The following is a 13,870-nucleotide window of genomic DNA, read 5'->3' as shown; positions in this document are numbered from 1 at the left end:
TTTTGTCAGCTGAGATAGATCTTTTACAATTGATACGAATAGTTTCTCGCTTTAATACTGATGCAAAAAATTATGCTTAATTAATTCTTTGAATAATGTAATTGCAAATAAACATCATTTAAATAAAACATTTTCCTGTTTATTCAAAAACTGGGTGATATTCATGCTGTGATAACTTTTGTTCAAATTTTAGGGATGTGTTTTGCAAAGTGTGTACCATATTCTATTAAACAAATTATTAAAAGAATCACTGAAAAATGTAATGTAAATAAATTAATAAATTATTCATTATAATTATGCATTGGTGACTGCTTGTAATTAGATATAAAATCTTTTAAAATGCATAATTCTTTTTTTCTCTCATAAGTAGCTTTGTTTATACTGTTCTGGTGAAAAATTCTAAAGGAAAAATTATATTTAAATAAACTGGTTCATACTAAAATAAATTCTTGTTCATGCAGTGCTTGATCATATAAAAATTTATTCAGTATGTGTAACAGAACATTAACATTTGATGATAGTTTTAATAAACACTCCCCTCTCAGTATTCCAGAGAAAACTTATTTTTGCTATCTATGTAATAAAACATTTGCACAAAACTCCAGTTTAAAAAGGCACTATCTTATTCATAAAGGAGATAAACCTCATGCATGCTACATGTGTGAGAAAACACAATATTTACAATTTAGCTTAAATAAACATTATTATTACTCATGTTGAAATGAAACATTCTATTCACACTGGAAATAAATATTTTAAGAAAAATCTCATTTAATCAGAAACTATCTAGTTCAGGGGTTTCCAACTTGTATGTAGCCGGGGGCCGCAATTAAAAGTACTGGTCAAATGGCGGGTCACAACTTTATCAAAATTTTATAAAAGACTCTTTTATGTTTGGAGGAACATAAAGTATTACTGTCAGATTTTTATCAAGTTGTACAAAAAAAAAATATTGAATTACAAATTAAAATAAGAAGTAGATTTTTAAAAATATTTAATTGCATATTAAAAAATTCTTGCTACAATAACTTTAATGTGCTCCTATGTATTAAACAATTAATGTGCAACAGACATCAAACTGCCAAGATATAAAACTTAAAAGTATTTAAAACCCATATTGATTTTTTACGAAATTTGTCCACAAAAAATGAAAACTGATATATTTTTGTTCACGGGCCACAAAAAAAGGCTTCGTGGGCCGGATGCGACCCGTGGCCGCCAGTTGAAAACCACTGATCTAGTTCATACTGGAGAGATTGCAGTGTGTGTAAGAAATCATTCTGACAGTCAAGCAGTTTCAAAAAATAAACTTCTCTCATTCTAGAGGAAAACCTTATTTGTGTGGTGTGTGTAATAAAACATTATTCCTAAAAACTCATATAAACCAACACTCTTTTTGTTCATGCTGGTGAGAAACCATATAAATGCAATGTACGTTATAAAACCTTCTCTGAAAACTAATTTGCGTAAGCATTCTATTCTTCATACTGGAGAAAAACCATATTAATGCAGTGTATGTGATAAAACATTCACGCAAAAAACTAATGTAATGTAATAAACACTGTAGAGTGTAGGCATTTGTAATTCTTTCTAACTTCATATTGTTTTGTGCATGGACAAGTCAGATACAATGTTTTGTTTAAAAAATATCAGTTTGATGTACACAATTAAAAGTAGAATTAAAGAATTAACTCTGAACATATAATTTAAATTGTCATAATTTTAAAGCTGGTTGTTTTATTCCTCCTGTATACGGTAAGTACATTTTGTTCCTATTGGCCGTATACTTGTTTTGTAAATGGAAACATCCTGTCACTAACTTAATTTCTATGCTTGTATTTGGATATAGCGAGTCATTGTACAGGGGTCTGTCCAGGCCGAATTTACTACCGTTTAGCGGTACCTTCACAAATTCAATTTTAGGTAAAACGGTAGTTTCAGAAATTCAACTTTAGGAAAAACAGTAGTTTCACAAAATACTTTTTCTAAAATTTTATTTTTGTATCCCTTAAGAAACGATAAATCTATATTTTAACCATGTTTTTGTATTGATTTTTTATGTAATTTTTAATTTTTCATAAATTATGTCTAAATTTTTACAAAATAGGTACCTTTCACAAAAACCTAGACAGACCCCTGTTGTATTATTTTTATAAATCTATAATTTTGATTATTTTTAGTGTTCACCTTATTCCAAATTTAGTGATACTAATCTATTCAACAGTGTCCTCACATAGTGTGATCACTGAACTTATTGGATTATTGCTATTCCACGATTGTTTTGTACTACCATTTTTCCTAAACAATCACATTCCCTTAATTTAATTACTGTAGACTCTATTTTTGAACTTAGTTTGTTTGTCATTTACTTTGAAATTGATTATTGTTTTTCTCCATTTAATGACAATGGCCAAATAAAATTTTGTTTTATTGTGATATTTTATCTGTTATATTATCCCGGAACCATTATTTCAATCATCCCATATTTGATTTTGCAACAATTTTTATTTTTATCACCCTCCTAGAAACCCACACTCCCAGTCCCAAACTCTGAAAACCATTTAATTAGTTTTAATAATTTTAACTTAATTTTATATATATATTTATATATATAAGTCATAATTATAGTAGTAATTTTGCGTGATTTAATTTCTAATAAAAATATCCAAGTTTTTGACATGTCATAGTAAGAATCAGTTTCTTATCTCAAAAAACCCAACCCTGACAATTAATTCCACAAACAGGGTTGCCACAGGCAACTAAAATGCGACTATTTGCAACTATTTTCGGTTTAAGGCGACTATGGCAAATTTTTTTGCCTGAAAAGTATTAAAAAGCAACTATTTTCAGAAAAAGGAAACTATTGTGAGACTTCTGTAATCCTAGCAATGTTTTTAGCATAAATTGGGGTGGCAACCTGCGGCCCGCAGGAACACAATGAATTCTTTTTTCTTAAGAAAATAAAAAAATTTCAATTGCAAATTTGAGTCATCACTTTGTAACGTTCTTAATTTGCAATGCAATCTGTTTCTAATACAATATTACGGTGCGTGAATTTTGCATTTGAGTGATCACTTTTCACTATATCAATTATTGATAAAAGGGAAAAATTTTTAGACAAAGTATGCTTTTTTTTTTAATGAAAAAGTATTTTTTTTGTCTGAAAATATACAAATTTTTTTATATAAAAATTTAATGCTAAAACACTAACGTTTGTATAAAAATTACCTATCATATTTGCCACCCACTTGATTTAATGGATCATGATCAGGGGTGCCACTTTAAAAAAATTTCAAGGCTGAGCTTATTTTTTGATCAAATAATACTGTAACATTGTTTACCAAACTTTTAGAAATTTATAGCTCACTGACAACAAAATTTACCTTTCCATAATAATAGCCTACATATTAAATCAATCATTTGATTATTTTTTCTAAAATATTTTTCGTTATTTTATGTTTTTTAGCAAACAAAACAAAAATAATAGCTAACCTTGTATATTTTTTTACATTACTGAACAACCTGAAACCATTCATATCTCTATTTTTCATTTCACCGATACTTATTTTTTGTTCTAGCACTATAATTTCTTTCTTTTTTAAAAAAATAATCTTGATTTAACTTTGGCCAGCATGACAATAGGTTAGGGTGGGGGAAGCAAACTCGAGCAGAATTAGATTCATCAATAGTACAAATTTAATTACACAAGTAGATGAAGTTCAATCAATCCCATTTGTCAAGACTTTAAGAATAAGATTTAGTGAAGCTGACAACAAGAAGATAAATAACAGTCCTGACATCATTACCATATCATTTGTTTTCATTAATATATAATATTTTTTTATTTTGACCAAAAAAATTTTTAAATTTCTAATGGAAAATTATTTTTTTTTAAATTTGATAGAATTTATTTGTTCATTGATTTTTCTCAGAACTGATTTCAGTCCCCAGGACTGAAGAGTGCATGATATATGACAATTTAGTTACATTATTGAAAAATTTTTGTTCTTATTTAGGCAACTATTTTCATAGTTTTCGGCATCTATTTTTATGGCAACTATTATTTAAGCTACTAAAAGCATATTTTGCCCATTTTTTTTCTGTGGCAGCGCTGACATACCAACAATGTGTAAGTGTAAAATTTAGAAAAATATGAAAATTGCACAAAAGAACAAAAAAAAAATCACATTTTATTTACAAAACAATTGACACAAAAGTCATGGCACAAAATGAATAGTAAATTATACAAATGAAATCCCTTCTTTTTACACAATGAATAAACTTGAATATTTAAACTTATGAATGAATAAATATTCAATGAGTATTTACTAATTTTGTACTAGAAATTTTTCTTAAAACGTCTATAAACCTTCGTAACTCCAATTTAAATGTCAGAATAAAATTTCAACAAATATATATACTTTGCACATTGCACTCGTAAACAATTCAACAGGTAATATACTTTTCAGATAAAACTTTGAAATGCAAATAAATAAAATAAAAGTGGAATGGTTTTTAAATTTTTTGAACTTGCAAACATAAGATAATGTAGTTATAATAAAATAATTCTCACAGGTATTAACAATGTATGCATTGTGTAATACTAAAATTGAAAAGTATAGCAGTTTAAAGAAATATAATAATAATCACTGATGTGTTTAGGCATCCATAGTTTTAATCACTTGCTAAACTACATTTGAATGCCAAAAAGTTAAATGATCTTTAATGATAATAAAAAATTACACTTCTTTGAAATCAATTTACTAGCTTAGTAGTACATATACACATAAGCAGAATGTAATTGATAGTAATTAAATAGATAGTGGATGAAGGAGGTTACATTTTTCAAATATTTGAGTTATCACCTTACATAAAAAATTTATGGTTTTAAAACACTGACATCACTGTAACATCAAACACTGGCACATAACTGTAGAAGCTTGAGTAACAAAGATAACTTCATGAGGTTATCATAACATAACTCCATGTAAGTAAAGGTCAGGAGAACTTTAAAATTTTAAGAATTTTCTTATTATAACATACCAGGTCTGAAAATGTCTTGATTAAAAAATTGGAAAATTTATAGTTTTTCTCAGCAGTGCCATCTGTTGATGAATTTCATAACAAATCGTGAAACTTGGTGACAATAAAATATCTTGTTTTCTAAGTAGAAAGCGATAAGCCTTACAATTCCATCTCTTTTTCTTAAACTGGTTTTTCAAATTTTCTTATTTTTGACAAACCTGGTACCTTCCTCATCCATGTACTTTTTTCGATTCTGAGTACAAGCCTAACAGTTTTATATTTAAAGGAACTTCAACAGTTGGAATTGATAGCATACTTTTTCACCTTACACTTTACATTTAGAACAGATATTTGAATATTTCTTAGTGTTCCATTACAGTGTCCATGTTATGATAAAACAGACACAAAAAAATTTATTTGGAGTCTGTAAGATGTAGATAAAAGATAAAGCCTCACACAAAAGTTATAGAGTTTTGATAGCTAAACATAAAATTTTTTTAACATCTGTATAAAAAAGTATAAATTAGAGTAACAGAAAAATTGATTGTTGCAATATTATCAATACCTTTTGGAGTTCATTTTGGTAATTTATCTAAATAACGAATTTATTTTCTTCATATTTTTTTTTAAAACACCAAAGTTTGCAAGCACCATATGAAGGTAAAGTTTAGAAAAATATGTATTGTTTTTTAACTCTTATCAAAAAAATATGTTGTTCCATAAAAAATTTCCTTTCTTAATCTATATATATTAAAGTAATTCAGCTGTTTAATATTATTAATAATAAGTTTATATAATTAATAAGCATTAAAAATAAATTTTTGTATTAAAAATATAGCATCAGAATAAATAAAGTTTCAAACCTATTTTTGCCGAATAACATCGATATATATATGCTAGTTTTCACTTCTTAAAAGAAAAACTTCTAAAATTACAGAAACAATTTTGAATAAATCTGATAAAAAATAAGTGCCTTTGATGTATTTATAAAAAATTAATTAGGAGTTTTTTTTTTCTATTCCTTTGAAGATTCTTAAGTCAGGCTGTATTAGTGTGAAAAGGAATGCAGGATAAGAAACAAATATGGATTGTACATTTGTAGCCCTTTCCATTTTTCCCACTAAGGAAAAATTCACATTATTTGATATTAATTTTTTTAACAGATTTTGCAAAGAGATTATAAACTGTACCATGTATTCTAATATTTATAAAACCTCTTTGATAAATTTTAAATTTTCTTTGCAAATTTAAAACCAATAGTTGACTAGCTTAAGTACATAAAAATTATTTTATAAAGGTAAATTTAACAAAATAAGGTAATTTTAGCTAAGTAAAATGCTTGCAGCATTAAATAATCTAGAAATATTTAGCCATAGTAGCAGAAGGATGCAAATTACAGATATACTTGCATGTAATAACATTTTTATAGTAGAAAAATTACTGATAATTGTAAGCATGATAAATTTATAGGTTAAAAGTATTTGTCAATAAATAAATAATCATAATTGGACAGATTTTGTTCTTTTTGTTTTATAATAACCTTATTATGTTTTTAAAATCAAAAATTTAAACTGATAAAATCACCAACTTTAGAACAAACAAGTTAAATCTTTCAAGTTTAAATATCTGTTAACATTTAAACATGAGTGACAAACAATTAATCATTTGATGAGCTAAATGAAAGAACATGTTAAAGGTCATTTTAGGAACATTAAAAGATAATAAAAACCAGGTTATAGTAACATATATTAGGAAACATATTTTAATACTATATTCCCCTTATTTATGTTAAGCAAATTAACATATCTTAAAGTAAATATTCTTAAATTTTTATTAAAATATAAATAAATGATAAAATTTAATGGGGTCAATCTAAGAGTTTAAAGTGTTACAGTAACTAAGTAGAGTGCAGAGGTGTAAGAATGCTTGCTGCAAACTCAGCGATAAGATGCCTCAGAAAAGAGTAGTGTAATAATGTTATCTTAATCAGTTAAAAGAGTTAAAAAAGCCAACTTAATTAAAACAACGACATATATTTATAAAAAATTGAATCCATACTTTAAAATCATTTTGATACAGATGCATGCAGAATTTATTCTATGGTGAAAAATTCATTATTTCAATACGTAACAAAAATTAGTAGTAAAAAATATTTACATTTTAATAACCTAAAACTTCATTATTAAATTTCTTGGAAAGTCAAATTTGTTTTTTCTTAAAATATTTTGCTTAAACTATTTATCGAAATAAAATATTAATTTTACAGTTTAAATAATTCGAACAGATTTAAAGTCTTAGTGTCATCAGCTGTCGATTGAATGCCCTTTTTGGCTGGAGCCATTGTGTTTTTCACCCCACACGACCTGCCACTGCAGTTATGTTCAGAACTTGCAAAATCCAAGAGTCTATTTCATGAATATAAAAGTTATCTAGAGTTTAATGAAGTGGTTTTAAATTTTAAAAAAATATCAATATTTTTTAAATAGCTAACTACACAGATCATTTTCTAACTTTAATAAAATGGCCTGTAACATGTTTTTTCCACTGAGCTTTCAAATTAACAGCACTATGAGTTTTATGAAACTATACTTCACATATCTCTGATTCCATTTTAGGCAAGGGCTTCAATAAATATTTTAAGGGTCCACTAATTTTAGAGATATTATTACCATTTAGGGTATATATTTTGCCACCAGAGAATGTATCTTTGTTCCTTAAAGGAACTACCTTCGGCGAGGGATTATTTTTCGGAACAAGAACTTCTTGTAACATTTTCAAATCACTTTTATTTGAAGGCGTGATATAGTTTTGGTCGAATTCTGTACAAACATCACTTGGAAAAACAGATAACGACACATTCGAATCTACACTGTTTGGCACACACGTTTGCGTTCGTTCTAATGAAGAAAAATTAGAAAATGGCACGTAACCATTTCTGTTGAGGACTGGAGTTAATAAAATTTCACTGCAACCAGATGAATTGGATGATTCTGATTCTCTGCTGTCATTGAACTGACTCGACTGAAATGAAGTTTTGTGATCAGGCAGAGAGTTTGTGCAATCATTTTGAAAATTTCTCTCACATGCATCGGAGAGAACACTGACAGAAGGTGATTTATTAATACTCGCATTAGTAGAATTTGAAAGATTGTTAAAAATGGATGAGTTATGAAGGTCTATTAGATGCTCATCATGAGCATCAGTGAGGTAAGGAGATTTTTCATCAATCTTCATGTCTTTCATGATCCACGACAAATGATTTTCATCACTTTGAAATGGCATAGAGTCAATGAATTCCTCTACATCGGCAGAAACATCCGAACATTGATTCACTGAATTCGAATCATTTGCGCTCCTCATGTCTCCAATAGATACATAACCAGAGGGCTGCTTTGGTTGCTCCATATCAGCAGCAACTACTTTTTCAACAGTTTTAAAATAAAAATTGGGCAAGTAAGCATCTTTCGATGAATTCCTTGTAAGCTTTTTATTTTTTGACATTCCTTTGCCAAATGGATGATCAACCATTGCCATACTGACCGTATTATCAAAGTTCACCATACCCGTGGCGTAGTAATTTTTCGGAGGTGCAAAACCAAATTTTGAATAGCCTTTGCTTGAGAATGTATTCCCCAAAATATCACCACTACTTTTAGCAAGACCAACCTTAGAATAGGGAGCAACTGCAGGTCCATTTTCAAACTTCTGAGATTCAAATACAGATGGTTCACTATTTGCAAGATTGCAGCTGTAAAACGCAAAAGAATTGCTTCGCCACGGAACGGTTGACGATACGCCAGAAATACCGAATTTACTGTAAGGATGCTCTTCTCTGAGGGAAATGAAATTGTGTCTGCTTGATTGAGGGAATGAAAAGGGTTTCCTTTGTAATTCAGAGTTTAAATCTAAAGATTCTTGCTCAATCAAAATAGGCAATGGAGGTTTTTGAAAATTATGAGCACTGTGCTCCATTAAAAGTGAATCAGGAGAAGCTGGAATAGGAATATCTGATTCTGCACCTGAATCTGATGAAAGTTGTATTCTAGTAGTAGTATTTGAAGACATACTGCTGCAACCACTGCTATCACCACTTGGTTTCCTGCCAAATTTCGTACACCTCCCATTTTTGAAAACCAACTAAGGAACATAAAGTTAATTAACTACATGACATTTACATGCATAAAAACAAAAACATAGAAGCATGCAACATTTAGTAGATGGTTCTCATAAAGGTTAAAAATAAATATGAAATCGAAATATTTTTAAGAATAAATTTGAAAACTCTTATTATTCAATTTATTAAGCAAATTTTAGAACATCCTTTTCAGCTGGTTTAAACAAGGATGGAAAATTATTGTAAAAATTTTTTAATAGAATAGCTTCCACTAATTAATAAATAAATTTTAAAAATTTAAGTTTTTTAATTTACTTACATTTCAATGAAAACTAACTACTACAAACAAAAAATCTTATAAAGAAAAAAATATTTTCTAAGATTTAAGACTTGTAGCAAAAATAACAAAAAATTTACAATTTATGGTAAACATACTAAAGCAAAACGTATGTCCTTAATAATCAATTTTGTTTGAAAATTTAGCTACATTTATTACTAAGTTCCCTTTTTTTATAAACTATAAAATAATTGAATACAAAATATTTATTGTGAAAAATAATAATAAAGATTTATTTAAAATTTCAATATGAAATAATTTAGAGCGAAGAAATGATACTTAATTCAAATCATTTCCAAAAAACTCAAATTTTGACTTATGGGAATCCTAAGCTTCCATTTATTAGCTTGATTACTTTTAAACTTAAAAATAAGATTTAAACATACATATTAGCATAACATAAAAAAATAAAATAAAAAACTGCAGGCATAAAGGAGGAAAATTGCTCATTATTTTTTTAAAAAACTCTCAATCCCATTATTATAGAAATCATCTTGCATTTTAAAGTAAAAGTTTTTATGTGATGTGTCTGATTTCTAAGAAAACCTTATACAGAGTTAGTTGTGCAATCTTGACTAAAATTGATTAACCTATACATCCAAAGGAGTGTATTCCAATCAGCTATAAGATATATTGATTCTGATATATTTAATTCGTTTTAACTAATTCATGTGCAGTGCACAAGAAAAAAAACTAATCACCAAAAATAACTTTCAATCTAATGGTCGGATCTTCACATACTAAGACTACATTCAATGGTTCAAGGGGGTGACCTCTAATATACATAATTAGTGCACACAAAATTTCAAGTTACCAAATCAGACACAAAATGCACATTCTCTGAATAAACAAATATTTTTGACAAATTTATATTCTGAGCCACAATCTGAAGAATATGGTTTGGTCAGAAGAGTGGTCGAAAGTTTAGACTTCTTAATGTTAATTTTACTTTTTGCGTATTTTGAAATGTATCTTGGAAATTTAAGCAACTCTCAACATTTTTGCACACAATTATAATATTCATTTATACAAAGATAATTCCATGCAGAAAATAGTTTTTAGTAATTGTTTTTACAATTTCATTAAGTAATAATAGACACATTTTTTTAGTTGAGACGTATAAAATTTCAAAGAATGAAATTTTATGTGACAAAATAAAAAATTTAAATGAAATCAGTCAAATAGTTCTTGAGAAATGGAACTTTAAATATACGACTTTTTTTTTTTCAAAATTTAGTTCTCCGAATTTATTTGAGAAATTTCGCTCAAATTCAATGATGTGAAAAACTGTATTCAAAATTGAATTACAATTCAAAAATTTTTCAACCACTATTAAATAATGTAACAATAAATAATTATTAATAACTATTTTTGCATAAAATATATAATTGCAACAATTTAATTAATTTTTTTCATTCTCAAGATATGGCAAAATGCGCAAAGAGTAAAATTAACATTAAGGGGTCTAAACTTTCGACTGCTGTCCTGACCAAACAATTGGGACCATATTTTCTACTTTGTGGCTACTCCCCATATTTTAAGGGTTGGAAATCCAAATTCATAGAAAAAAAATAGGTATACTTAGTCATAGAAAGTATGTTTTTTCACTTATTCTGTAACTTAAAATATTGACTACACTAATTAATTAACATATTTGAGGCCAGGCTGTCAAAACATTAAAATTTAGTCTTGATAACTTAAATCCTGATCTTTACATCAAAAGTTATTCAGGGTGTTCCATTTTTTTATTTTGTGTACTGTATATGAGAGAAAGGCTACTAATAATTTATACATAGAATTTTTTTTAATTATTAAACATTCAAATCTAGAGTATTCAATTAAAACGTAGTAAAAATAATTAATAATAAAATTTTTCTCCTCATCTGATACCATTAAAATAAAGCGAAAGATTTTAAGCTTTTATTTAAAAATACATATAAACTAAAGTACAAGTATAAACAAAGCTAACTTAAAGCAACATTTATAAATGCTTACTAGTCTAACAAGTAATTTCGGGCAAATAGAATAAATACCATTTTAATTTGTTTTAGAGCATTAAATTTATCAACATTAGGAAAACAAATGTGTAAAAAACTATAGAAACATAATAAAAAAATATCAATGTCCATAATTAGCAAATATAAAGGCTAAAATTTTAACAAATAAAGATTAAACTAAGCATCTATAAAAAAATGAGAACCATCTAAAAATATAGATATGAAACATAATGAAAAATAAAATATTACAATCAATGTAAGCAGAAACATGGTTAAGGAGAAAAAAAAAGGTTTAATTCCTATCTTTAAAGCCATAACAATTTTTACAAACATAACTCATAATTAAAGCTCCTGAAAGTAAAATTGCATGCAAATACAAAAATCAGGCATTTATATAATTTTTAAAAAAATAGAGGCAAATTAATAAAAAATAAAATGCTGGTAGAGCAAAAATAAAATTACTGAAAATGCTACCATGCTATAAATGTTTTTACAATTCTTTCCCACTACTTATAGTAGTTAGTGGTGAAATTTAATTCAATATTCTAACGCATTGTGGTAAACAAACTAATTTTTAATCAATTTTTTTTCAGCTAGGGAAATTGAATTAAAAATATAAATAGTTGTTTAGATCTTAGAGTAGCAATTTAAGCATGCAATGAAAAAAATTTATAAAATCATCATTAAATTATACAATTAGATTTCACTTCATATAGAAATGTGTTATTTTAAACTCTTAAAGCATTCAAAAAATTCCAGCACTAGATTTAAAATTATTATAGAAATATAAATATTGTTTCTTTGTGTTTAAAAGATTTTACTCATTTTGTTTTATGACTTATAAATTAAAGAAATATTTCTTGCCATTATCATTTCTTTTTTAAAACATTCGACAAAGACATTACCATTTTCTTTCTAAAACGGTACGTCAAATTAAAAATGCATTCAATAAAGTGCTTGCAAAAAAAAGTTATATGCATGCCATTAAAAATAAAAGGTATATCTTTCTAAAGAAATTTATCATTTATTAAAATTTAAAAAAAAAATAATTTTTTTTTAATAATCTTGAGCAGATAAATTTTGATCTAAACCTATTAAAAATAAATAGTATAGTTAATCTGAATAATTAAACTGTTACAGCACAATCTGTTTGTAAATTAGTTGTAAAAAAAGTAATTTTTTATTGAAACATAATAGAGGAGTAGAGAATATTCTGTTCGACATATTTGACAGGAAACCCCATATTTGCTAGATTTCTTATAGTTACCTCATCAGCTGATGAGTTACTGAACTGAGAGCTCCCAGATCCATGTCGATTTTTATTTTCACCCTCTTCAAATACATATGATAATCGATCAATTTTAGTGTTTGGGTTCTTTTGAGCAAGACCATTTTTGAAACTTTCATAATTACTCAGAGGATTCTGAAAACAAAAATCGAATCTGATTTACTTGAACAAAATATAACTAAAACACAGAGTTTACATGTAGAACAGAATAAAGTTAATTTATAGGAATGCACCATCTCACAGGGGATAAAAGTAACCCTTGAATAGTCAATGTGCGGCCTCTAACTTTCAAACAAAAAATGTGTTTGAAAAAAAAATCTCAAAACAAGAATATGAAATTTTACAGGGCTCGAAAAAACTCAGAAATTTTACCCGTCCCCGAGGACGGCTTGTCCAACAAAGTACCCGTCCTCCTTTGAGACTAACCCGTTGCTTCTAAATAAATAAAAATATAATTTTCTCTCATTTATTACAAACCTTTATACAAATTGCACAATGAATTAGCAGTTACTAGGATTACATTTTACAGTAATAAAAGAAATACTACGTTACTAATAGTAACCTAGTATTTCTTTTATAAAATAATTTATTTCTTTTATGAAATAATTTAAATGACAAAGGTCAAATTATGTGGAATGTCAATTTATCCGAGGGTACTGCGCTTTTTAAATGAATCAAATATGACGTTTGCCAGTTCCACAATCAAACCAATGATTTACAGAGGTTTCTGCACAGAAATCTGAAAGGGGTTTTCCATTTAGGTAGATGTTCATAATTGCGTTTAACGCTTCTTGTTTAAGACCAGTACGTAATGTATTTTTTTTTTTGTAAGTTCATTGCTGAAAAGCCCATTTAAACCGTTGCAGTACTCCCAGACTGAGAAAACATCAATTCCACCATGCGCAGTATGTTGCTGTATTTCTAGATTAGAGGGTCATTTTAGAAGTGAGGAGCTAGACTCTTGTAAGATAACAAAAATTGAAAATGTATCAGGAACATTAACAGGAAAATGGCCGTCTGCGCGGACGTCGGATTCGAGAAATTCGTTGTCCGCGGGGAATTTTTGACCGTCGAGGACGGGCGGACGGGCTGTTTTTCGAGCCCTGAAA

General features: G+C 27.5%; 1 protein-coding gene across 4 annotated transcripts in view; it reads right to left on the bottom strand.

Annotated features, from left to right (window-relative positions):
• Positions 1-7,370: 7,370 nt before the first annotated feature.
• The window catches only part of LOC107452768 (cytokine receptor), a 92,914-nt gene continuing 86,414 nt past the window's right edge, over positions 7,371-13,870 (bottom strand). For all 4 annotated transcript variants that reach the window (XM_016069345.3, XM_016069346.4, XM_071180123.1 and 1 more), the window contains 2 exons: positions 12,741-12,896; positions 7,371-9,162 (listed from right to left, as the gene is read on the bottom strand). In XM_016069345.3, the coding sequence (XP_015924831.2) occupies positions 7,609-9,162; positions 12,741-12,896 (1,710 nt within the window). In that variant the 3' untranslated portion in view covers positions 7,371-7,608. The remainder of the gene's footprint in view (positions 9,163-12,740; positions 12,897-13,870) is intronic.

The sequence above is a fragment of the Parasteatoda tepidariorum genome, chromosome 4 (assembly GCF_043381705.1).
Source record: "Parasteatoda tepidariorum isolate YZ-2023 chromosome 4, CAS_Ptep_4.0, whole genome shotgun sequence".
In the NCBI taxonomy this organism is placed as follows: Eukaryota; Metazoa; Arthropoda; class Arachnida; order Araneae; family Theridiidae; genus Parasteatoda; species Parasteatoda tepidariorum.
Note: the sequence above shows the minus strand (reverse complement) of the source record. Positions and strands in the feature narration are given on the sequence as shown.